The sequence below is a fragment of the Convolutriloba macropyga genome, unplaced genomic scaffold, assembly GCF_964194025.1.
Source record: "Convolutriloba macropyga unplaced genomic scaffold, txConMacr16.3 SCAFFOLD_2472, whole genome shotgun sequence".
Taxonomy (NCBI): domain Eukaryota; kingdom Metazoa; phylum Xenacoelomorpha; order Acoela; family Convolutidae; genus Convolutriloba; species Convolutriloba macropyga.
In genome coordinates this window covers 3,455-31,259 of record NW_027453621.1, presented here as the reverse complement: position 1 = coordinate 31,259, position 27,805 = coordinate 3,455, and the positions used below count along the sequence as shown (strand labels likewise).

The following is a 27,805-nucleotide window of genomic DNA, read 5'->3' as shown; positions in this document are numbered from 1 at the left end:
GAGCGAAGTATCTTTAGTGGATTGCCAATTAGAGTACGACTCATACACCTTTCACCCTCCGGAGAGTCCCTTCAGTGTTATGGACCCAACGGCAGCCTGTCAACGGTCAACTATTGAGCCTAAAATTGCTTGTGCTTATTGGAAGAAAAAATTGGAACTTGAACAAAACGAGTGCAGCCGCTATGAGAGACATAATTTCTGTAAACAGGTTAAATGTTCATGAAATATGGGTTCAGTCCTTAGTTAAAATGATAACTTATGAAAAGACCGTGGTTGACGGATATTGGGTATGAAAAGACAGTGCTCGGCCAATATTGGGAATTAAATTAAACGACAGGGCGCGAAGAGCCGGCGTGAAAGTCGGCATAGTTTTCCCATTAACCAACCAACTGATCAGGCGAACTGGCATTCAAATAGTTGTTAAATGAAAAAAAAATCAGCAATTGTTTTTGAGTCAGTCGAGCTGAAAGCGGAAGCATCATCTGTTGATTTAGAGCGTACTGCATGGGGAAAATTGAATAAATGGCAATCAGGTCCCGATTCGCAAAGGATTTTTACTCAGTTTTTGATAATCCTTTTTGAAGCTCAACCCACTGAACGAACCACCAATAATGCTCAACCTACCCAATTGTAGGCGTAATTAATGTTGAATAAATGCCTAGACACTGCCGATTTTGAATCTTTTGGATATCGATATAACTTTTGGTTGGAGCATTCAACTAGGTCATAAGCAAACAACCGCCACCTTCAACAACCGCTGTGTGAACAGACAACTCCGGAAATGAATCTAGTTCATTTATTTTTTGCATAGCTGAAAAGTTTTGACCATCTTGACTGACGTTTACTAAGTACTTGTTGGATTTGACAAGCTAAGGTATTACTGCATTGGCATTTTTGAAATTGAAAAATCACACCATCTAATAGTAGTTGAAAAGACTGAAGGATTAAAAAAACTTTTACGTTGTTTTGTTTGCGCAAACAAATCGTTTTATCGGCTCATTATAAGAGCACAGAAATCTCTAATCGTGAGGAAGCTGGCTATTGATTGACATACTTCTTCTGATGATTGAGAGGTTGTGCTAAAGCATTGCTATGCGTCGCAGCAGTGCTATCTTCGCGGTGTGACTTAGCCAGAAGCTCTGAATAATAATAATAATTATTATTGTTGATTCATCGTTATATGGTCACCTTTTAGTCTTCGTTACTTGAGGACTACAAGTCAGTGCCCTCCGTAGTTCTTACATGGATTGAAATTACTGCCGTAAATGTTAATACTCCAGTTTTGATTATGTTCGATGCCGTGTTAGGGTTCTGAATTTTAAAATTATTTTCCTTTTTAGTCAGTTTATTTAGATTCTATATATGATTAATTGCATTCGCTGTTTTGGTTGAGCTGAAAGAGAAAGCGAACGGGGTACAAGAAGGAAAAGTTTCCAGATTTCCCTTTCAAATAGTTATCTGGTGCTCGTTCAAATTATAGGCTGTCTAATCACTTTCAGAACCTTCATTAGGAAAAAATCAGTTTTTACAGCAGCTAATTTTAAGGTTTTTGAATTACCTTTTTGCTGGCCGTTCTGAAATGATAACTGACAAGTATCAATGAATAACTTAATATACATTAAATAATCTGCAAGTTATCTGATTAACGAGCTGGAGAACCGCATTTATGGACTGCTGATTTTAAACAAAAAAAGCTGTTTTTTGCATTTGAGTTTTTAAGTGCTATCCGAAGTTTTAGTTTTTTATATTAGGTAAATTGTAGTTTGCATTGTTTTTAAACTTCGACGCGTTTTTCTGGCTATTTGAGCTTTATTGAAATCCTAGTAAGCAATGCGTTTTAATCATGTTGCATCATTAGTATTTTTTTCTGTTTGCAAGTGTTTTCAATTCTCAGCCATCTTAGAAAAATGCAAAAAAAAATTATTAAAAAACAATTAAACTTCTAATTTACTAAATTTTTTAATTTAAACTTTTAAAAATTTTGATTTGTTTTTGCTGTGATAAATTCAAAAATTTAAATATCTGAATTAACTGAAATGTTTTTTAAGGGCATGTTTCTACTTCTGTTTCTCTCTACAAGAGTGAATAAACTGCTTAAGAAATACGGCTATCATAGACCTTTTAACCCCTATTTCATGAATTAACGAAGTTTGGGAACAAATACTATTTGAGCTACAATTAGTAATGAGCACTCAGGGAAATAAGAAAGTAAACCTAAACGAGGAGGCTCGGTAATGTGCGTTCGCAGATGATGTTCCGACCCGAGCTCATCTACATTTTTTACTTAATTGTCAACCAAATGAAGAGATAAAAAAAATAGAAGTTTGAGTTTTAAAAAAATTGTTACAATCCTAAGTACTAATTGAATTAGATAATGCCTTGCCTCATTACAGCACTCACGAGATCTAACATCAAAAAGACTGCGAGAAAAAACAACAAATAACAAAATAAGTAAGAACAAAAATTTCACGGCAGAAGTCCAATATCTAAATTTAAAAGCATCTAGTAACAACGTCAAAATGCAATAAAAACCTTACACAAATTTAGTTTTTCGTTACTATACAGCAGATGGATGTTTTCATTAATGAGACTAGGTAACAAATCGACAACAAAAAGAAAAATGGGGTTGAAATCAAAAATCAATCGACATTTTTTAAACCAAATAGTTGCATAAGTCTAAAAAATCTTTAGCTTATAACAAAATCATTCTTGATAAATTTACTAAAAAGTCATTATGAGACCAATGGGAACTGTTTTGGTTCGACTAAGCCATAGAAACTGACTAAAGATGCATAAAATCTCAAAAAAATTATGAACAATTTGCAAAAACACAATTTATCGAAGCCATTAAAATCAAAAGTTTTTATCTGAATATTATGTGTTTTTAATTCAATTTTTATTTATACTAATTCAGTTAAAATTATAGTGAAAGAATAATTAGGTTCATTTGGGCCACAATTGAAAATCATTGGGATCTGTTATCATCTGAATGAGTTAAAAGAAGAGAAAAAGAAACACAAATACACCACTCACAAAACTTTGAAGAAAACGCATTTTGTCCACCAAACAAAACATCAGTTACGACATATTATCAGTAGACATGTTAGTTTTTGAGATTCAAGGAATTGGATGGGACCTCTCAATGACAAGAATAAATTACAAATTGACGAGAGGAACAACAAAAACGGACAAGTTTGAAAAATGTATAATATCGTAAACTTTACGACTATTCGCTATAAACTGACTGCTTTGGGTGGCATCATTCATTTAATCATCAATTACAAGTTTATGAGACCGGTCAGCATTTTACGGCTACCTAAAAAAAGGCAAAAACAGCAAATTCAAAAAAAAAATGAGCGAGAAAAGTGTCGAAGTAAAAACGTTTCTAGTTTCAATTGATTTTATAATGAAAATGGGATTGATTGTATTGTTACAAAATGACATGAAAAACGACAAATATATTAAAACCACTAAGTTTTTGAGAAAACCTCTAGTATCAAAGCCCATAAATTCAATAGCTTTCAACGGAATTATTTAAACACGCTAAGTTCTGCCTGGATTGGAGAACAATGATATTTGTTATTCATAAGTCATCGATAACTCATCACAATAAATTGTATGGCAATGAAAAAATTTGGAAAAAAACACGTGGTATCAGCGCCATAAAATTCAATAGCTTTCAACAGAAGCCATTAAATACGCTAAATTATACCTCGATGTGACGACAAGGATGTTTTTCATTCAACAGTCATCAATAAAACATTAAATGTCATTGTCTATGAAAACAACAACAAATACGGCCAAAATCCAAACATTCAGTAGAAAAGTGCGAGAAGAGATTGTCGAAGATATTTAAAACATAAACTTTTCTCTTAAATTTTTTTCTACGACCCACTGAACGTCCTCTCTATGCCAATGGGAACTCTCAAAATTATGAAACTGTAATAAGATTTCAAAAAGAGACAAAATTACGAAAACAAGTATACAAAAATTAAAAACTTATGAAACTTGTGCTTCGAAGTCAAAAAACCGCTAACTAGATAAATTTTTATAGAAATAGAAAGGAAAGGAGTACTGTCATTACTGAGACTGGCATACAGTTCGCGAAAATAAGTTTAAGATTGATTGATGTTCAAAAAAAATTTCAAAATCTATTTTCAATTCTATGATTGGTTAAAGTTAAAAAAAGATCGAAAATAATTTTTCAAAATCTTAACAGCCATTAGCTGTCCACTCAAAGCACTTGATAGGTTCACTTAATGCTCATTACGAAACCTATTGCACTTTTAGTCAACGAGTTTATGCCAGAAGATTCCAAACATTTAGTAAAACCTCAAAAAGAAAATCAAAATTTTATTTAAAATTACGAAAACTGAGATACGAATCCAAAAAAAAACACGAGCGATTCCTTAGAAATGAGTTTTTTGTTTATTGGGCTTCATTCGATTATAAATGGTGTTTGTCATTAACGGAACCTCGATATTGAAATTGTCTATCTCTAGGTGACTTGAAAAAACAAAAAAAAATGCAAAAATTTCTTGAAAAAAGAGCTCTCAAATGGATTTCGATTTTCTTTATAGTAAACTTCCCTATGAGACCAGATCTAGTCTTTTTTTAATCTCCTTTCGTCTATTAGGAACACAAAATTGATTTATCCGCAGAAAAAAAATGTTAATTCCAACAAAAATTACGGTGAAAGTGAACAAAATTGAACCAAATATCACGTGTTTACTTTAAACTTTAAACCTCGATAACTCCTCGACAAAGATGAAATTCAAAAAATCTTTTTGATTTTGAATTCTACGCTGGATGAGCATTTTAATAATACCATTCACATTTCTCTACGATGAATATATCCATCTGCCAAAATTGTCTGACCAAAAAAACCCAATTGAGCAAATAGTTCCTCCCCCCACTAGTGGGGTCGGAACAAAAAAATTTAACAATCCGGTAGTAGTTTTCAAACACATTTTGGAGCCAAACGTGAAGGATTTTCACTTATTTAAAACAATAGCACTTCTCCAAATATCTGTCAAGCTGCCACATGTAGACTCCTCTGCATAGTTTGCCTAAATTGGTATCCAAATATGGCCACCAATTCCATAGGGTTAAGACAGATTGAGAGAATATTTCAGTTAGATAGAAAAAGTCATATATCTTCTTCGCAAGTAATTATATATTTTAATACAACTGTTCCCTTATGTCACTCGACGTTCAAAAATTTTGGTGATGAAAAAAAATCCCTACTTGATGCAAAAAAAACATATCAAAAAGAATTTTTTTTAAAGATTTTTGCAAAATGTACCAAGTGGCAAAAGCAGTTGTTGGTGTGATGTGCGTTTTCGTTGATCCTTCTCTAGTGCATTACAAGATTAATTAATTCTTTCTGTTGTTGACCCACCTGTATTTTTATCTATAAAGCTATTATTATATTACCCTACACTACCATTGATAATGTTACCTCTTGACATTGTTTTTTGGATAAATAAAGTGTTATTTTTTATATTATTTGTTTCCATTATCTTATCCTTCATACTAACTTGAAGTGTCTTACAGTCTCAACAGGGTGATAAAATTTTCAGAAATAATCTGAAGTGCCCAAGCCATTCGTTTTTCGTCACTGTTGTCTACAATTAAAATCTCATTTTTGTTTCACAAGAAACTGACACATAGTTAGCAATAGATTAATAGTTATTTCCACTGGTGGCTTTTTCGTACGTAAACTGAACATAGTTAATGAATTATCTAATCGCCATTTTTTAATTTAATACTAGCACAGGCTAGGTCAGCTGCTGATTTTGTTTCAAAGAGATTTAACTTTCAGTAGCGCATTCTTAAAAAACAACGTGATATTATCCATGCAACATATGTCCACAAACGTCCTGATAAAATTTCTACATTGCCCTGTATTAAGCTTTTTTTCTGATTGTGTGCTATTATAAGGTGTCATTTCAATGTCTTACTTCCATCCTTGTTCTAAGGAAAATCTGGGTAATTGTAACAGTCATTTTTATGTATCTCTATGTTTACTTTTTGTTAGTTAGCAAATAAATCGCGTCCACGCTTCTAGTCTATGTTTAGCCTATTTATTGACTTCCGTTGAAAGCTATTGAATTTATTGGCTGTTAAAACTTTAAAAACAATTTTTAAAACAAATAATTTCGGCGAACGGACCCCCTTTAATTCTACTTCAGCAAAAAAATCTAGTTAGTGGTTTTATCTTCTAACTACTGGTGTCATGACTTCGATTCACGAGTTTTCATGATTTTTATTTGAAGAATTTTGGGATATTTATTTCGTAATTTTGGTCCCTTTTGGAATCTTAACACATTATTCCAATATTGATAGCTGCATTGCCTTATGGAAGACGTCCAATGGATCATACAAAAAGTTTTCAGAGAAGCTTATGGTTTAAATCGCTTCAACCCTTTCTTCTTGCACTTTTCTACTTTATTTTTGAACTTTGCCTGTATTTGTTGATTCTATAGTCAATAACTTATTGTAAAGTCACATTGATGACTTATGAATGATAAAAAAGTTACTAGTTGTCTCATGGTGGCTCAACATTGCGTTTTTTAGCTTCCGTTGAAAGCTATTGAACTTTTTAGCGTTGATACTACGTGTTTTCTCAAAAGTTTCATGGTTTTAATGTATTTGATCATGTTTGTCAATTTATTGGAGCCAAATTGTTAAAAAGAAGAATCCCATTGCTATTGAAAATTTATTGAAAGTAGAAGTTTTTACTGAAAAGTTCATCTTTTTTTGGCTTCGACACTTTTCTCGCTCAATTTTGTTTTAGATGCCCGCTATTTGAACGTCGTTCCTATAAGTCTTAGTTACCATCTCCAATGCTTATTGGTATTGATAGTAGCCCTTGTAGCCTCTATTTGAATTTTAGATGCCCGCTATTTGAATTTTAGATGCCCGCTATTTGAACGTCGTTCCTATAAGTCTTAGTTATCATCTCTAATGCTTATTGGTATTGATAGTAGCCCTTGTAGCCTCTCTCTAAGAAACAGAAAAGCGTTATGTTCAACTCCGAAATGCCATCAAAATAAATCGGACTTAAAAAATGTTTTTGTACAAAAATCTTTTTTTTTTCAGTATCTTCTATTCTTTCAATCCCAATCTTGCTTATTGGAATCAACGGCGGCTATTTTCCGGTAATCTGCTGGGTATGTTTCTTTAGGGAGCCGTAAAATGCTGACCGGTCGCACAAGCTTGTAATTGAGGATGGCATGAACCAAGTTACCCGAAACAGTCGGTTTAGAGCGAAGAGTTTTGATATTATACATTTTTAATGTTTTTTTAAGGATTTTTAAATTATTTCAGTTTTTGTTGTTCTTTTGGTCAACTTGTAACTTATTCTCATCATTGGGAGGTCCAATACAATTCCTAGTTTTTAAAAATTAACTTGTTTACTGATATTTTGACGTTACTGATGTCTTGTTTGTTGGACAACATGCGTTTTCATAAAAAATTATATGAGTGGCGTATTTGTGTTTCTTTTTCTCTTCCTTTAGCACTATCGCGTAAAAATAGTTCCCGAATAGTAGAAATAATTCCCAAAAAAAGTTTTCAAATGCGGCGCAGTTGAACTTATTTACTCATCCAGTATAATTTTAGCTGAATTCGTCTAAATAGAAAATGAAATAAAATTACATAGTATTCAGATAGCAGCTAATGATTTTAATGGCTGTTTTAACTTGATTTTAATTTGTGTCCTTAGTCCGTTCCTATGGCCTAATCTAACCAACAGCTAATGATTTTTAAGACTTTTAAAATTATTTTGTTTAAAAATTGTTGACTGATTTTTGAATTTCGCCTCATTCTTGCTTTTTTTGTCTACTTGTTACCTATGTCTCATTAAGGATAACATCCATCTGCTGGGTAGTTACGAAAAAGTAAAAGTAAATTTGTGTAGTTAGGGTTCTGTCTGATTGTAATTTGACGTTTTTGCTAGTTGCTTTTAAATATAGATATTGAGATTTTGCCGTGAAATTTTTGTTTTTTGCTTTTTTTGTTGTTGTTTTTCTTGTAGTCTTTTTAATGGCAGATCGTGTTGTAATGTGGCATGGCATTATTAATTGCTCTTGAACGCAGTTCATAGCAATTATTGTAAACGTGTGTGTCTTTTTTTTATGCAAAATTTTCGCTTGACGGTTTTGACTTTTCGAGTGACTTTTACGCCCTTGACTTTTTGCATTTCGCGTGATCTAAAATTCTCTCTCAATCAAAATTTCAAGCGGCTGAACTCAATTGGCGGCAATTTAATACTAAAAGTCAACTAAAAAGTGCGCCGAAACTGGTGTCATTTTTTACTTTAAATCTTTATAGTGGTATATGTTAACCTCTAATGTGGTTATTTGAAGCCCACTATAGAACTTCTTAGTCCCATTTAGGCTACCCCCCCCCCCCCCGACTGAAGCAGGCTTTAATTGATTAGAGCTCCCACTAGTCGTTCAAGAGCAATTCTTCCGACGTTTAGTCGGTTATGTTTTAATTCGATTATTAGTTTGGTTGTGTAACGATTTTTTTAAACTCAAACATCTATTTTTGATTATCTCTTTGTCAAAAGTTTAAGTCAAAAGACAGTTAAATCAAAAATGTAGATGAGCGCGGGTCGTAACATCATGCGCGAAAGCACATTAACGAGCCTCCTTGTTTCAATTATAAACTTATGGTTCTCTTTGTGGGGCTATAGTTATGTGGGGCTCTGAAATGGGAAAACTGTCGTGTTGTATTTAGACCCCAGTTGACCCGGACGGCGTTACTTTTTATGCCTCCGATGACGTCAGATACGATTGTTCACACGCAGCGAGAGTATGTGTGACGTCAGAATATGGGTTGATGAGCGATATATCCGGGAATCCTGAGTTTATAAAAGTTCTCCCCGAATTCCTTAATATCATTCTGGTTTCATTGTACCAAAAGAGGAAGCATGACTTTGTGTTTATCAGATGCACACTGCAAAGAAATGTATCCAGGTAGATGCAATTTTTGGATAGCCGGAACCTGTGGATTATTTTTGTCTATTTACAGTTCTCTAATTAGGAAAAGTTTAACACCAATTACACCTAGTTAATACATACTATACGTCTGAAAACACAACAACGAAGTTTTGTTGTGTTAAACTTTTGACCTCGATAAACAAAATAACATAAAAACTGCATTCAAAGGGTAGAATAAACCGTTTCTTGAGTGCCTAAAAAGTGAAAACCATATGGTAAAACAAGTAGAATAATCCATTTAGTTTACCAAATTTTCATGATGGAAATGTTAAAAAACAATGGTTGAACTATATATGGGCAATTGCCACGTCGTCATAATTCCATAATTTCAGATCAACAACTGAAAACTACACTGGACAGCAGCTAATTCAGTTTATTCATAAACCCCGTCAAAAAGGTCCCAATACAGAGAGAACAGGCGGAAAACAGAGAGCCCTGCCCAGTTTCAGCGTAATTTTCATGGATTCATTGTCGCGCACTGCAGCTTATCAGTAAGTACCCGGAGTACAGCGTCAGAGCAATAGTTTTGAATCCTGATATTTCAATTCAGGATTTTTACTGCGTCTATAATCTTATCATGTCACTTTTAACAAGTTCAAGACTGATTGAAGTATCTCATTTTCCGACCTAATTCTGGAAATATTATGCCCAGGCAAAATTTTAATCCAATTTGGTGGGATAAAAATTAAACAGTGGGAGCCATCCCAGCTTTAGTCCTTGACTTATGAAAGGACCACATTTGACTAAAAAGACTATATGCTAGACACAAATTGCCGATAGAAAAGTAATGCAAGCCCGGTCGGCCTACTGCTAAGTCAATATCAGTACTAGGCAAATCTTATTACAAGTTTATTATCATTACTGATTCAGGACTATGATCATGTCACTTTATTCAAATTTTTGATTGCTCTCGAAGAGAAGAAATTTTTGTAAACGTGTGCGCCTTTCTACGACTCGAAGAGAAGTATTGGTATTCTACTGCTGTTTATGACTCGAAAATGAGTATTGGTATTCTACAGGTTTTTAAGACAAAAATGGGGTTTATTACAATGGGGAACATTACAATACTGCGAAAATAAGAAACTTGAAATTTTGTAATTTAGAATTTTGAAGTATATTTCATATTTCTCGATTTATATTTATTGGCCATTAAATCTCTTTCAATGCTTGCTGTAGGGTTAATAGATTTAAGTAAATGAATAAACTTTGGCCTCCAGTGTAAATGCTTCAAGTTTTTTAGCAATAATTAAATTTTTGTTCCGTTTTTTGATGATTTTGCTTATCAACTTTTGATTTTGTTCTTTTTTTGGCTGGCATAGTTCAATTGATTTGTTGATCAGGTACAGTAGTTCTGAGATTTCCATTCATTTCCTTGGATTGTATTTCATGACTTGTGCTGCAATTTTTTTTCTCTGACGCAAATTTGTTCATGTCTGAATTTTAACTTCTTTCTATTCGAGCAATTAGCTCCGTTTTTTTTTGTTGACTTCAAACCTGTTTCGAAAACTGGACTTCAACACTAGCTGATTAAAGGTATAGCATTTGGGAAATACTGGTAATATCCAAGGTATAGATATCAATTTGAGAAATTTTGATCATATTTAACCACCTTCTACCCGTTTATGGTGGGAAAGACCCAACGTAAAGCTGGTGGTTTTTTAAGACAAATGAAATCATGAATTGTAGAAGATGTGTTTAATTATTCGCCAATCATGGTTTCCGGGGAAACTCCTTTCATTTACCAGTTTTCGTCTCGAACAATTCTACCTACACTATTTTAGCTTGCTGCCTAGTTTGAATACTGTAAGCTTTCATTTATTGCAATGCCGAATAATCCCTAGTATAAAAAGGGGTCTAAAAACTGATATTTCATAACTTAGCGAATGAAACAATTGAAAAAATGTAGGTTAGCTTTGTGCTTACAATGCTTTGGCAAAATTGGTTTCATTCTATTGGTCTGTTCGGCAATATATCAACTTTATAGCAATATAGGTTAACGGGTTGATCATAAGAAGTAAAAAATTTATAAATAATTTTGACAAAGTCACAGCGGTTTTTTTATATATATTTAAATATTTTTTATGCAACAACATTTAGTGTTGAAAAAGACACCATAATTGAATGTTATTGAGATATAGATTGAAGAAGTTAGGACACTTTTGAGCAACCCAAGCAGAGATTTTTGCTCTAACTAAAAAAATAGGGTGCTGGAAGTCAATAGTAATCCCGATTTGTTGTTTTTTGAGTCTTTTCAAAGAAAAATATCTAACACTGGGCGCCTGTTTTCCTCAACGCATGATATAAATGAAACACTGGCAAGCCCGAACTTTCATATTTACACGGGACAAACTCAAAAAATGCACGTGCGAACAAATGCAAAAAGATAAATACACACACACCCACCCCCCCCCACACACACACACACACATATACATACATACACACAAACACACACATAAACAAACAAACAAACAAAGAAACAAACAAACACACACACACACAACAAACAAAGAAACAAACAAACAAACAAACAAACAAACAAACACACACACACACACACACACACACACACACGACTACACACACACATACACACACACACACACACACACACACATACACACACACACAAACGCAAACCAACCCAATAGACCAGGTACGAAAGTCATTTTTTTGAATTAAAAATATTCAGAACATACAAATTCTGTTGCTCACAACTTTGAAACAGCCTTATAACGTAGTTCCTGGTTCAAGTTTTTCGCTGAATTTTGTATGAAGAATGCGCTTAGAACTGCTAAGAAAAGTTTTTTTCAGCGGATAAATCTTACATAATTATCCGCTTATTGTGTTGAATTTTCAAGAGATTTCTGACGTTTTTTCTGCATATGTCAACAAATTAAGCGGATAATTATGTAAGATTTTTCGGCTCAAATTTTTTTTCAGCGCCACTCAGCGCATTTATCACTTTTATTTCAGCACTTTCAGCACCTATTTTACACATTTTATAACAAAACGTTTTGTAAGTGCAGGTCCTGGCCAAAAACCATGGATTTCCTACGCGATCTCAACAAAGAGAACCCCGACAGGGTTCTAGATTACAGACTGCTGCATAGTATCTTCACTGGTACTTACTGGAACTTGCAGAACCTCTGGATGGGTTCGGAAGCTAAGGGTACAATTCATGATGAGTTTTGGTACTTTGACGTCAAGCTCCTCACCCAAAAGCTACAGAAACAAGGATACGCTGCGGGTAACTTGAACAAATTTTAGTATTTCCCATTTGTCAAGTAAATTTTGACCCCAAGTTTTGAATTTCTTCCCGCTTTTTGATGCATGAGTTGGTGTGTTTTCTGTTTATTGAGTGTCAAATTATTCATAAATGGAAGCCATAGTACCCGCTAAGAGACCATTCGAGGACAATATGACTGTTTTTTAATTAATTACCGTATGGACTACATTTATTGACATTGGATCTGTGATTAGCAACAAGAAGAACAATTACTAAAATAGCGAAACGAAAGATTGCTTCATTATGTGGGTGGCATGGGATTTTCGTACATTCACTATCGACCAAAATTTCACAACCGCTCTAAATAATCTTGTTCTCTCTAAAACCCTCGACTCTTATGCATAAATTTATGTTTTTTCTGTCCAAAACCATGTGGTGATCTTTCTTGACCCAATAAGAATTCATTCGACTGATAGAAAAAAGTGATAAATAGAATCAATTGTTGTAATATTTTTCACTGTTTGATCACATCAACTTCAAGGTGAAGTTCATGATAACTTTAGAGATCAATATGTTGGCTATTGGAACAATTATTGATTGTTACTATTGACCCATGTATCTCATTCTTTAATAGCCGCGTCAGCAATTCCAGGCGGCTATTATTGCGCTCCTATTTTTGTTTACCGTCTAACAGATTTTTGTTTTATCTTACCCTGACTTCTTGGAATTGACTTTTTCAATGACTTTAGTGACTTATAATGCTTTGCAGCTAAAGTTTGTGTTCGTGACGTCATTTCTGCTTTTAGGTCAATTGCGTGACTTACCTCACTCAAAAAAATGACTTCTGAACTCACTTATGGAAATTTAAATTGTATGAAGATTTATCAATTAAAGGTCAATAGTGTGCATCTAAGTAGTGCCAAACTTATATGCCCTAACTTCTGAGTAATAGAGTGTTGAGTTTTAATATCGGATATTAATTTTGAAAAACTCTATTAGGGATTTTTCCTTGTAAAGCAAACGTGTCCCATAAAATTGACAGTCCAAATCTAACCCAAAAAGGTTAGTGGTCTATCAAAAAGCTCGTGGTCGATCTCAATCTTTTTTCTCTAGTTGTTTCAATTCATGGTAGGCCACATGCGTCTATCGCGGCTATTTTCCGGCAATCTGCCAGCTATGTTTTTTATTTTGCTTCACACATAGATAGTCAAGTAACAAGTGCAGCAATGTCTTGTTATTTTTTGCCGGGTACTGACCATTGTATCACTCAATCCGTTCATAGAAACCCAAATTATGGTTCTTGCTCTGTGCTTGCGACCCTCAAGAATTGGAATCTACAATTCACGGAATCAGGCGTCATGGCCTCTGTTACTATATTACGATTATGCATTTCATGTAAAGATTTTTGCTTGTTTGTAAAACATTTTTGTGGCTGTACTTGTGCTAGAAAATGATAAAGTTATTCATTTTAGTCACAATAACTTTCTAGCATTTTAAAAAACATTCTGGTGTTATATAGCTCTTTTGTTATCTTTCTTAAAGAATTAAGCATCTAAGCATCAGAAAAAGTTTATAGTAAAATGTTTTTGAAATGCAGTTATACTTTTTTGCCATTTTAACCCCTGTAAAAACAACTCCCTCACTTTTTAAGTTAAAACCCACTCTCACAAAATTTTTTTGTCTTGGTTTAATTCTTCTAAAGCCATCCAACTGCAGCCCTTTAGACAAAATTCCCCTTCGCTCTTGCATCAAAATGACCAATTCAGTGAGAAATTTGATCCTGGAGTTCATGACTTTTGCGCGGGAGACTCGTAACCTCAATTATTCTAATACAAAAACTGTGTAAGATCTGAAAAAGGTCTTTAAATGTGTTGTCCTATAAGTACCTAACAGAAAAAGTATTGCCTAATGCTAGACTAAGGCGTTGTAAAACAGTTTTCAGTTGTCATGCAATAAAAGTTTCTTATAATTGAATTATTATCGTGAACGATTTGATAAGACCTGGATTAGAAAAACTATGTTGAGACTGAAACAGTAGCTTTTACCAACTAGTTTTTGAAAAGCACCTTTCAGAATACAAAGAAATTTATCAAAAACTAAAACTTTATCTTAAAATGATCTTCAAAGGTATCCTTTCTTTTTAATCTATAATTATTTTTTTTGTAAAAATTAGTTAACATCAACGCTATGGTTTTTGAATATAGTCTAATTTATATTTACATCAATTTTCCCCTGCACTATGTTTTTCACAGGTCCACCGTTGTTGTTAATTGGACCCTGAAAAACAGGATGTTTCCAAACAGATATCACAAATTGAGCAATTTGTTCACAAAAAATAACAAATTGAGTAATTTGTTCACAAAAAATTGTCGTGAGATCTAACAAGATAATTTTTTCTCAAGTTCTTATAAATATTTAATACGCATTTTTAAAAAAAAAATTGCCAGAAATTGAACTATTTGGTAAAAACGTTTTCATGTGCGCGAAAGTTTATTCATTTTGTTGCTTGTAATGAAGTCCGAAAAACAACTTTTTTCATGAAAGAAAAACAAAGATTTTTGTCATAACATTAACAACTGCAACAATGTTGTGGGGCCGTAACAATCTTTGTGCTGCAAAATAAACGAGCTAAAATTTTCCAGACCATATTCATGAACTATAATTTTGCTTATCCAGTAGATTGAAATACATAATTTATATTGCAGAAGTGATACTGTTGAAGATCAATTTACGATTAAACAATGGTCTTCGATCAACTTCTGTAGGCGATGCAAATGGTAGCTTGTAAAAGCTATTGTTTCAATCTTTCAACACAATTGTTTCTCACTGAGGTAATCAGATTTTAAACGATAAAAACTCATTTTTAAGGTAGAATTGATTAATTGCTCTCAAACAAAGTTTGTAGCAATTATATTAGTTCTGTTGGTCTTTTTTATGTCATTTTTCACTTGACCGATTTTCAGTCTGACGCATTTGACTTTTCGTCCTCAAAAACGTGATAAAAAGGTAGTGTGCAGCGCGCATTAATTTTTCTTCGAGCCTTTCAGCTCAGTAGTCTAAAAGTATTCGATTCACGAAAGCTGTTGAGACATAATTATGGTGAGGAGGGCGGTTCTAAGAGGTTGACCCCCCCCCCCCCCACACACACACACACACACAACAACAACAACAACAACAACCTCCTTCCTCAGTTCACCCACCGCTGCGTTCACCTCGCACCCCTCATTTAAGCTAACCCTCAATAAACCGTAGCTAACTACTGACGAAGCCAAGTGCTCACCGGTCGGTTAAGAGCAATTCGCTCCGACGTTAGTCGGTTATATTTGTAAATGCGTAAAGCTTCTGAGCCAGAATTTTACTTATAAGATAGAAAAAAATTGTTTTGCGATAGACATTAGTTAGGCATTAGTCAATGAATTTTCTGACAAGTGCTAATAGAACAAATCTTTTTAAAAAAATTTTTTTATTGAAAAATATTTCTGGAATAACTGGGGTTATCAATCTCCAGCGCAAAATGATATTTGCTCCCGGTTGGAAAGCGCTCCCCAAATTTCTCCTATATTGTTGTGAGAGTGACTCAAAAGTCTTTCTAGAGTGAATCAATTGATGTGAGAGTTGGGCTGCAATGAGATGTTTTTTGAGAAAAACCCCCAGGCACAAAATTCGTTGTAAAAATGGTTAATTTCCTTGCAATTTCGGTTCAACTAACAAAAAGTTATTTTGAAATTCTCTGACAAAAAATTTTAATATACATTTGAAATATAAAAGATCAAAGACTTGTGGTTGAGTTTTAGCACTCGTTTAGAATTGAGTGATTAGTCTTCGCATAAGACTTTGGCACCTTAATTGTTAATCTACTAGGCTCACTTGGCTATCTTAATTGGAGAGGTTAAAGCGCAATAAAGTAACGGTACAAATTCATTATTGTTTCCTCAAAAAACCATGTTACGTTTTTTTGTATAAAAACCACTACAGTGTGAATAGATCTTACTGGTAAATATGATTAATTGCTCGTGAACGTAGTTCATAGCAATCTTTGTAAACGTTTTTTATGCAAAATTTTCGCTTGACGGTTTTGACTTTTCAAGTGACTTCTGCGCCCTTGAGCTTTTGCGTTTCGCGTGATCTAAAATTCTCTCGCAATCACAATTTCAAGCAGCTGAACTCAATTGGCGGCAATTTAATACTAAAAATCAAATGAAAAGTGCGCCGAAACTGGTGTCATTTTTAATTTTAAATCCTAATAGTGGTATATGTTAACCTCTAATATGGATATTTGAAGCCCACTATAGAACTTCTTAGTCTCCTTTAGGCTCCCCTCCACCCCCCCCCCCGACTCAAGCAGGCTGCATTTGATTAGAGCTCCCACTAGTCTTTCAATAGCAATTCTTCCGACGTTTAGTCGGTTATGTTTGTTCCTGTAAATTTTTATCGCAATGGTATAAATAAGAGTGTATTATTTAATCAATCCACTTTCATACCCGCCCATTACAAAGAGTGAACGATAGGAATTGTGATCGGAGTGTGAATAATATACAACGTATTTCTCAAATTTCCACCAAATAGTTCAGAGTGTATTACTCTTTAAACTCTAATCTCTGTAATTAGAGGCATGGATTATAAATCCTCGGCCCAGATGCGTTATAGTTCAATTATTGGTTTTTTTGCAAGGATATATATCTGACCTGTGCTTCCACTACCCATGGAGAGACAAAGACAACACTGAGAAAAGAAATGTGCGACTGAAGAAGTTCAAGAAGCACCTAGATGCAAGCGAATTGAACACGACTGGCATCACTCTGGCGTCTTGTGAGATACTGGAAAAAGCCATTGGCTCTTTCAGTTCATTCACTCCGGCCGATGTGTGCTTCAATGGAGACTACCAGGTTCATTTTATATCACACTTTATGGCCTATAGCCACACTTTTTTGGAACAGCATAGACTTACATGAAATGGAACTCGGCTAACTTTAATGTCAAAAACAAGTAAGAAAAAGTTTTTAGGTTTATTAGGTTGACTGATAAAATGAGCTCTAAGATGATTATAGAACTTTTGGCAACAATATGCCGGAAAAGACTCAATGAAATAAAGCTTGATTCATCTTACGTCAAAAAAAAAAGAAACAAACATAGCCGGTAGAATACCGGAAACGACTCGAATCGTCGTGCAAAATAATCTCTACCCTAACTTGGACAAAATCAGAATATCGAAAAAAAACAATAGAAATAACAAAAATAATAGACCAAAATAACATAAAAAGCGTTAAAATTTTTTCAGTTCAGGGGTGTGGGTAGGTGCTGGTGGGGGGGGGATTTCTAGGTGGGGGCAGGTAGGTGGTGGTGGGGGTATAGATAGGTGGGGTGGGGGGTAGGTACGTTGCGGGCGGGAGGGATAGGTAGGTACGAGGGGGGGGGTTTAGGTACGTGGGGGGGTAGATAGGTTGGGGAGGTGGGTAGTGTTGGGGTAGTTGGGGGGGGGGGGGGGGTTGGGGTAGGTAGGTGGTGGGGGGGTTGTGCGGTGTAGTTTAGATAATTAGGGGTGACTTATATAGGAACAAAAAATCTCAAAATGACTTCTTCACCTTGAACATTACCAGCAGTTCCTAATAACTATGCATTACAAACGAAGCTACTGTTAAAGTCCAATGTTCGAAAACAGGTCAACAATCAAAAACGGAGGTAAATGCTCGATCAGAAAGAAGTCAAAATTCAAGTCATGAAGAAACTTGCTTTCTGTTAAAAAAAACATAGCCGGTAGAATACCGGAAACGACTCGAATCGTCGTGCAAAATAATCTTTACCCTAACTTCGAAAACAAAACACTAGAAATAACAAAAATAGTAGACCATTATAAAATAAAAAGCGTTAACATTTTTTCAGTTCAGGGGTGTGGGTAGGTGCGGGTTGGGGGTTGGTAGGTGGGGGCATGTAGGTGGTGGTGGTGTGTGTAGATAGGTGGGGTGGGAGGTAGGTACGTTGGGGGGGGGGGGTAGGTAGGTACGAGGGGGTTGGGGGAGGGAGGGTGGTTAGGTTAGGTACGTTGGGGCGGGGGTAGGAACGTGGGGGGGGGGGTTGGGGGGCGTAGGTAGTTAAATGGGATCAACTTTTCTCAAATTGACCTCTTCGCCTTGAATTACAGACTGTTACCATTAGCTATACATAACAAACTGGGCCATTTTTAAACTCCAATGTTCCAAAACAGAAGTCAACAATCAAAAACGGAGGTTAAGGCACGAATACAAAGAATTCAAAATTCAAGTCATGAACAAATTTGCTTTCTGCTAAAAAAAACCTGTAGAATCTCAATACTCCTCTTCGAGTCGTAAAAATTAGTCTTTTTTGCCCGAACCCAATGACAAAAAAAAGACAAAATGGTTTTTAACATCCTCGCGATTTGTGATGGATTTTTAATGGAAGAGCTTTCTTGTTGCAAACATGCAACATGCAAAGATCTTGTCAGTTCGATCTTGTCAGAATTAAGAGTTTATCTAGCGTTTAATTAGTGTTTATTTAGTTTAACCAGAGTTTACCACAAGAGTCTGATTTAAATTTACATGCTCCAGCGAGGGCCTCTGCTAAGCGTTGTGTCTCCCTAAAAGTTTTTTCTCATTGCACGAGTCTTCACTATCCGGTTCATAGAATAGCATCACTCTAATACAAAATGCATACTAATGCAAAAATCAGCAAATTGTTGCCAAATTACACTTGAATAGTTTTATTTGCAGAGCATAAGAAAAAAAATCTGCCCGTTGATTAAAACCTATAATTGCATTCCAGTAGTTACACAAACAAAAATAAGTTCACTGGATTTGCATAGCGTGATTTTAGCTTCAACTATCCCTCAAAACTTTTCTTGCAAAACGCCAATAGATTTTTATATTTTAGAACTCCACCAAAATTCAATTGTTTTGTTGCAAAAAATAGCTTAAATAACTGAAAAATAGAGTACCTTATTTTTGTTCTCTCTTCTTCGACTGCATCTGATCTGTTAGTATGATGTTAACCATGATAAAACTTTTTTTTGCTTCTATTCAATGCGTTGCTTGCAAAAAATAAACAAAAAACGAAGAAAAATCTTCTCAAATTAATTCTTTTGAAATCGTTTTGCAAAACTATAATCAGTTTGCGAATTGAACAAGATTATATATATATATATATATATATATATATATATATATATATATATATATATGTATATATATATATAGCAAGTAAAGGAGTTTTTGATTAAACTGGCCAATTTCGGATAATTATCAGGACTTTTGCCGCTCTTAGAATCTTTTTCAACACTATCTGACCCATTTACTTTATTCTATATCAATTTTTTGTAAAATAAAAAGCGATGAATTAGTTTTGAAAAACAAATTCCTTTGAGATAACCATATCAGCAGGTTACGTATAGAGGGTGCTGATTCGATTGCTGATTAGAGTCCCTGATTTTTTAAAAATGACAGACATAAAAATCAGTGACAGAATCATTCCAGACAGCAAAAAAGACACGCAATGAAAACATGCTGAGACAGAAGGTCCGAACGCAAAAAAAAACAAGATTAGAGGACAAATCACGAATTTAACCAACTTCCTGATCCAATCTATGAGCTGCTTCTTTTTAAGATTTACGTATTTAATAATAAATTCGTTTTCAGGTGGGTCGCATTACATTAAAATAAATATCTTTACAATCAGAAAATTGGAAGGGCATTTGCTATATTGGTTGCATTCCATGCTATATTGCTTCTAATAAAGTTTTCTGCGCATTAAAATTTCTCCTAGAATAAATATACTTATTAACAACGAGGCTCAGTAATGTGAGTTTGCACTGAAAGTTCCGACCCTGCTCAACCACAATTTTGGCAAAAAAAGTCTATCAAATGAGGAACAGATAGAAAACCCCCAAAAATTCAAGTAGTTTACAAAAAAACGGTGTATAAGCAAAAAGATCGCCTCCAATGCAAATAACTCAGTGGAGTAAAAAATGCAGCAATAGATTGATGAGATCAGCCGTAATTAGGAAGGCAATTCAAGACGAACAAGAAAATCAAAAAATCAATAACAACACACATTAATTACATCCAAAACTTTATATTAAGTTAAAAAAAAACTTATTAACAACGTCAAAAAGCGTCAGATAAAACTGAAGCCAACGAAAATAGTTTGTGCTTCACTAGAAATAAGTTGGGACCAATCTATAATAAGGTGCGGTAACAAAAACATAAAAAAGAACAAAAGACAGCAAAAAAAATTGGCTTATATTTTCATAAACAACTATTTTCAATGAAAACCATTATATTATTAATACCATTGGATAGCAATTGAAGACATCCAACATGTTTATGATCACATGCACCTCTATAGGAGGGTATTAAGACCTGTCATTGTTCAATTTTTTTTTGCGGATACAAAAAGAACAACAAAAAGAGACAACAAACAAAAATTCAATTAAAATTTGCAAGAAAAGTCTGTCGAAGCCGTAAAGCCATATTTTGCCGCTCAATATATGTTTCATTGAGCCTTCCTCGAACGCCAAAAATGTGTTAAACGACCTTTCAATAATGCGAATAGGTAACAAGAAGACACAAAAAAGAGAGAAAAAGGGGCACAATTAAGTAATTCTTTTGTATTTTCCGAAGACAACTACTTTAAAAGTCAAGAAAGTTATTGGCTACAAAATGAAATAATTGAATAGGTTCGTTTAATTGTCCAAATAGACCTGTAGTTTTTTCGCATTATGTCTTACTTCAAACATTACTTTACTTTTGTTTGGCGAAAAACCCAATTCGAAGCCAGTGTTTTCATCACCAATTCTTCAAACACATTATGTTTTGTAGAATTGTACTATCTTCTGACGACATTATTATCATAGGTGACTTGTAGATAACGGGGGTAGTTAGCAAATAGACAAAAGAGAACAAAAATGCAAATTTAAAAATTAATTTTTTTTTAATTTTTGAAAACAATAGTTTTCAAAGTCATGAAAGCCATCAGCTATCAACTCAAATCAGAATAGAAACTAACTTTTTCATCCTTAAGGAGCCGATGAGAACTTTCATTATCCAGGAAGTTTCATACGACTAAAGAGACAAAGTAAAGACGACAGTGAAAAGACAAATGAAAATGAAAATTTAAATTGATTTTATCGAGAAAGGTGTGTGAAAGCCGTTCAAACCATAATCTGTGGTTTTAAAGACTTTTATATGTTCAACTGTGCCTTTTTTGACCTTCAATAGTGTAATATGTGCACTGTTCAAATTGTGAAAATGGGACAAAACGAATAAAAGCGTGAAAAATCTGCCAATGCCTAAAAAGAGTGAAGTCTAATATTATCAAATCCAGAAGGCCATTACAAAAACGTCTTTTCCCTACTGAGTTAAAATGACTAAGTTCAAATTCAGTAGAAAAAAGAAGAGGAAGAAGCATTCTTTGTTTGCTGACACTATGCTACAAATTGACCAAATTAAGATAAAAAATTGGCAAAGTTCAATAAGCCATTGTTTATTTAAAAATCATACATCTTTAAAAGTCAAAACGGCCATAATTTGAGCCATCTGAGTAAAGAATCTTGATTCATTTATATAGAACTGCTTATGAAATCATTTGGACTTATCAACAGTGATCTTTGGTTTGAATAGTTTTTTTTCCTTGATTAAACATAAAAAAGATCGAATTAAGGAGACCGAGTGATATCAATCCGTTTTTTTTTGGATTGTAACAGTCCAAGACTGGACCAAAACCAGCGTTGCTGTTGCTTCTTTTCCAATAAAACAGTCAAATGTTTCTATTTTTATAGATATAGATAATTTGTCAGTTAAAAGATTAAGAAAAATTTGCTGCGTTTTTGATAATCATAGAGCAAAGTTAGCAAAAAACGACAAAAATTTTGATTCCAGACTGATATCAATCAATTTATCAATAATAAGAATACCGAATACTGTTGTTAACAATTTTTACATATTTTAGCAAAATTGACGAAACTTTAGGCAAAATTCCGGAAAACAAGAACAAAAATAAAGCAAATCGGTCTAATTTTCACAAAAATTTAAACCACGATAACTTGCTCTAGAAAACGAAATCCAAAAAATCTTTGTATTTCCATATTCTACGCTGGACAGGGTTTGTAATGATACCACCCACAGCTCTCTACGATGAAGATATCAATCGGTCAAAATTGACTGAACAAAAAAAGCTATTTGAGTATTTAGTTCCTCCCCCTCTCAAGAGGGGTCGGAACAGTTATCTAATTACCTTAGATAATTTGTCTGAGAACAATTTGTCTTTTCTTTTATTCGTTAGACGATTTTGAATGAATCTGTTTTTGAAGAAATATTTGTTTACTTGAAGTATAATCATGCAGTTTCGAATTTTTTGAGGTTATATTAGCACTATGTGAAATGTATTAGGAAAAATAGAACTAAGAATGCCGGATAATATTAGGGGGTATTAGAATCATGGTTGGATAATATAAGAACAACGCTAATTTAAACTTTCAAGCTTACTTGGCAGCTGCTGTCTCGAACAAAAAATTAAACGCTGAATTATGTACGAAAAAGTTTAAATTTCAGTGTTGAACTTATGAAAGATCATCGCACAAACATAAACTGTCAATTATGTATAATCAACACTAAAACAAAGCATTGAATTTATGTATGATTAACTATAAAATAAAATTCAAATTACGTAAGATCAACACTGAAAAAGGCTTTTTTTCAGTGCAGTTAGAATTTATCTTACATAAATTCAACTCAATCATCGCTTGTCTTACAGATTTTTGTGTTTCATAGCACTGACGCCTCGGACCAGGTTTTCAAATCACATTTATCAAACTTGATTGAATTTTTTTTTGTGCCATAATTTGCTTATCTGTTTTATTAGTTTCTCAATATACATATATATATATATATATATATATATATATATATATATAATATATATATATATATATATATATATATATATATATATATCAATCGGCCTACGCAATATTGTAACATCCCGGGTCGAGGTTTTTGGGTAAATTTTTGTGAGAAATGCAGTGAATGCGGTAATTTTTTTTTAAAAAATGTGGTTATTGCGGTGAATGCGGTGCGTCTTTCACCGCATTTCTTACAGAAATTCACCGCAAAGTTCACCGCATTTCTTACATAAATTCACCGCATCGACTTTTGTGGCAAATTAATGTAAGAAATGCGGTGAAGGCGGTGAATATTGTTCTGTCAGTCTTCTCACGGCAATCACATTGTTCTGTTTTGCCTATCGATAGATCCGGAAAGCATGAAGATCTTATGTTTAAAACTGTTTAAAAAGCTCAGCTCTTGCGTTACACAGAACATAGGAAATAAAACCGATGATAAATATAAAGTATTCCCCTATTGTAGTGAATTAAACTACGATTACAGAAGTCATTATTTGTGTCAATTAAGCCAATTCACAAAACGGGTTGCAGAAAATTTTTTGCTCAATTTCATTCTATCTTCATTCTATCTTCATCCAGTTCATTCAACAACTCGACAACATGCACAACATACAGACTAACTGGTTGAGGCACGGCTATCCCTTCTTCATGTCAACTGAGTCCAACATGAACCACAACATGGGAGGAACAAATGTCAAACACATTGACTCACACTTGGAACAGTACCTCAGGAAGATCGCCAAACAGCCTGACGTCATCACCATTCTTGTAGCAGACCACGGAAACAGGTCAGAGCGCCAAAACTATCAGAAAGCAGAACTTTTTCAAAAATCAGAGGCGAGAAATACGAAAACCCGATAAAAGCACACCTCAAAGGCATCCCTAGTTGAGAGGGGCGAACAAAAACAACAAAAACATTGTAAGACATCTTCAGTCTATTCGGTTTTAAAGGTAAGAAAGCTTCTGTACGTTCGGTTTATTCGCTATCATCGTTTTTGGACGCTAGAGATTTGGTATGTTCGGTTTTAGAAGGTTCGGCATGATAGCCGTTTTTGCAGGATATTCAAACTTACATCTTTGAGACAACTTCTGTCGGTCTTAGCAGTGACAATTTTGAGCGCATGGCTGTCTGTCTGGAAAATCGCCTGAAATGATCCTGACCTCAATCTATTCAGTTTCTATATAACTCCCCACTTTTTGGGCGAGCTATTATTAAATTTGGGCGCTACCCCCTCTCGCTGGGCGGTAAACATCAAGGTAGCTTCTGTCGCCTTTGGCATCTCGTACCCAGCTCTTGCTATTGACTCACAGGTCTGCACTTCTTGCTATCATCATTATAGCGTTTCCTCGCATTAGTGAGAGTGCAACCAATTGAGCGAGCCTGCTGAAAGCAACTGACAAACCAACTGGGCGCAAACTTCTGTTGTCAGTGCAAAGAGCTATTTGCTTTAATGTCTTTCTCACTAATTTAGAGAAATCACTAAAAGATTCAATAGCCCTGAGAATGAAATGAACGCCAACACCTATTGGCACATTGTTGGTAACGCAATAATGCTGACACCGTGTTGGCACAGTGTTGGCACTTGTTGGCACAGTGTTGGCACTTTGTAGCGAATATTGCTCAAATATCTTTTGTCCAGCAGCTCTTGAGGCAAAACCAGACGTCCTCGCCGCATTTGAAACAATGCTTGGTTGCAGCGGGGAGGTAATGGTAACATCCAGAGCTGCTGGCTGTCCAGAGACCGACAACGTAAACACACACCTCCCGGCCGAGAATTTGTTTCTGGTATCAGTTTTTTCTGCTCGCAAATTGGCGAAATTTTGGCAGCGCTGCGAATGGTCAAAATTTTGTCCCATAGCTGGTCGTGCCGCAAGATCAAATCCCCTGGCCATGGCATGTAACAGCATGATTAACGAGTGTGTCCAATGATCCTATTTTACAATAGAAACACTTTTGTAAAACCAGGCTCCTGATTGAGGCGGAGAGAGTGTCGATAAGCTTGTTTTTCCCTTATCGGATATTTGGTTTTCAATTAATTTACTGAGAGCGACTTCATGGAGGACTTCCTGTATTTTGCTTTGAGTAAGCTGCAATATCGACATACCATTTAGTTCATCAATCAATTTGATTTAGGAGTAGTCTGCTGTCGCACTTTGGCCAGTTGTAAGTTCGACCAATGTAGCAGACTGCGATACCGAACCAATAGGGGCTGCTTTTATCTGGTCAGACGCTCGTCTGACTCCAACTCGAGTCTTACTGATAGGCAAACAAGCTTGATGCCATGACTCATTAGACAAGACTGTACCCAATATCTTCTTTTTTTCAAAGATAGAGAAAAATAAATGATTTCTCGAAGATAGAGAAAAATAAATGTTTTCTCTCCCTTGGCTAGCTCAAAAAACTATTAATCGCATTTAAAGTTTTCTTTAAAATTCTTCATTCCTTCTGCATGCAGAACGTTGATAGAGAGTCAGGTTATTAATTTGATCTCAGAGATTTTTATGGTGGCCTGATGCAGCAAAAAAACGAAAGTTTCCTCCGTTTAAAACTGAATAAACCAAGATTTTCATCAATTTCAAACCGGCAATTTTATCCATATCCTACTTTAGGGACGCAAAAAACCGAAGAAACTAAAGATAAGAGGGTCAGGCCCTTGTATTTTAAGTGTACCGGAAAACAGACATACAGACGGTTTTTAATTGCTCTTGAACGAAGTTCATAACAGCTATTGTAAACGTGTGCGTCTTTTTTTGAACTCAATTGGGGGTAATTGAATACTTAAAATCAAATGAGGAGTGCGCTGAAACTGGTGCCATTTTTCACTTTAAACCTTAATAGTGGTATATGTTATCCTCTAATCTGGTTATTTGAAGCCCACTGTTGAATTTTTTAGTCCCATTTAGACTCACTCCCCCCCCCCCGCGGACTGACGCAGGCTGCAATTGATTAGAGCTCCCATTAGTCGTTCGAGAGCAATTCTTCTGACGTTTAGTCGGTTGTGTTCTTAAGGTTAAAATCGACAGGTTTTGAGAGCCTTTCGCTTCAGATACCGGATCGAGATGTCGGCATCGTTTCAGCGCATTGTTTTGTGAGAAATGCGCTGAATGCGCTGAAAGTTCAGTAACGTGTTGAATCTGCTGAATGTGGAGAATGCTTCAATTTTTTCAAAATGTGCAGCTCAAAATCTTTACATAACAATCCGCTGGAATGCCCAGATACTTTATAAGAGTCAGCTCAAAAACATTATATTATAAGGATGCATCCTTATTATGTAATGTTTTTGAGCTGATTTTTTTGAGAGTTCACCTCATTTCGTAGATAATTTTCAAAAAATTCTCTAACCGGAATTTAAAAGCTGCCTCGGTTGACAAAAGACAATAATTATGGATCGGTCTCAGCGTCGAATTCATCAATTAAACGAAAAATATTGGTCAAATTACAAATGCTGAAATGTGAAGCACTGTAAGAACCTCGATGAAATTTGCTGATGATTAAAAAAGTTAAGTGCATTTTCCAACTTTTTTTCGCGTTCTCTGAGTCTCGATCCCAGCTCTACTGTTTGTTCGTTTTCCCTTAGTCCACTGTGCCACTGATTCCTGAACGTCTTATCATTTTTGATTTTGATTACAAATGTTACATATATGCATAAATTCGTTTTTTTTCGGAAAATAAATTTCTGTGACTATATACAACATTTTCACACTATATACAACATAGTTGGATACTGTTCAGGTTCGACATTCACTACATGCAGAAGTATTTTCCAGAGGGCCAGACAGACGTTATGCACCCTTTCTTATTTATTATCCTGCCCCAAAACCCACTCAGATTCTACACTCAGTCAGAACTCACCGCTCTAAAGATCAACCAAAACAGGCAAGAGTCCATCTATAAACACACAACACACAAAAATTCAACTCATGCTTACTTCCATACACACACCTACACACCTAAACACCCACATAACTACACCCCCCCCCCCCCCAAACACACAATTACAGCTAAACCCCCACCACACATACATATCACGCATATCACACGCATATATACACGCATCACACAAAAACCTAACGCACGCACAAGCACGCACACAGACACACCTGTTAAAAATTTAATTGGCAAAGTGTGGCAAAACAGCTAAATTACCCCCCCCGCCCCCTTCAAGAGAAATTACCCCTAATATCCATCTTTTTTTTTACCGCTCTTGACAGTCCACTTTTTGCGTGGTTTATTTCCTTCTACATTATTTTTCCTCCTCTGGATAGTTTACCCCATGTCTTACATAACCTCACCAACTCTATGCAAATTAACCTTCCCATGTGAAGAATTTTAGAGGGGATGTTCGATCCCCTCTAAAATTCGAACATACCCTCATTATTCGAACATTATTATCCGAGTGAGTTGTAATTTCATGCACACATCTCGCCCAATTGTTGTGTTTCATGAACAGATTGGTCACCATGAGAGATGTCCATTACCTGCTGGCCAAATATACAACAAGTAGCCCCGACTATGAAATATTATCTAGCGAAAAGGGTCTTCTGTCGCCAATAAGCAAAGAGAGAAGATGCGACAGTTTGACATTCACAAAAGGAAACTTCTTTTGCATCTGTGAACCCTTAGCTAACGATTCATTTCCACTCAGAGGCCATGAG

At 34.9% G+C, this 27,805-nt stretch overlaps 1 protein-coding gene across 1 annotated transcript; it reads left to right on the top strand.

Annotated features, from left to right (window-relative positions):
* LOC142358420 (uncharacterized) lies at nucleotides 1-27,805 on the top strand (the record flags this gene model as incomplete). The annotated part of the gene is made up of 8 exons (XM_075409822.1): nucleotides 1-208; nucleotides 8,749-8,987; nucleotides 9,344-9,502; nucleotides 12,041-12,261; nucleotides 16,912-17,126; nucleotides 23,729-23,937; nucleotides 26,883-27,026; nucleotides 27,601-27,805. Coding segments are annotated over 8 exons (1,600 nt in total), but the record flags the coding sequence as incomplete, so codon positions are not given.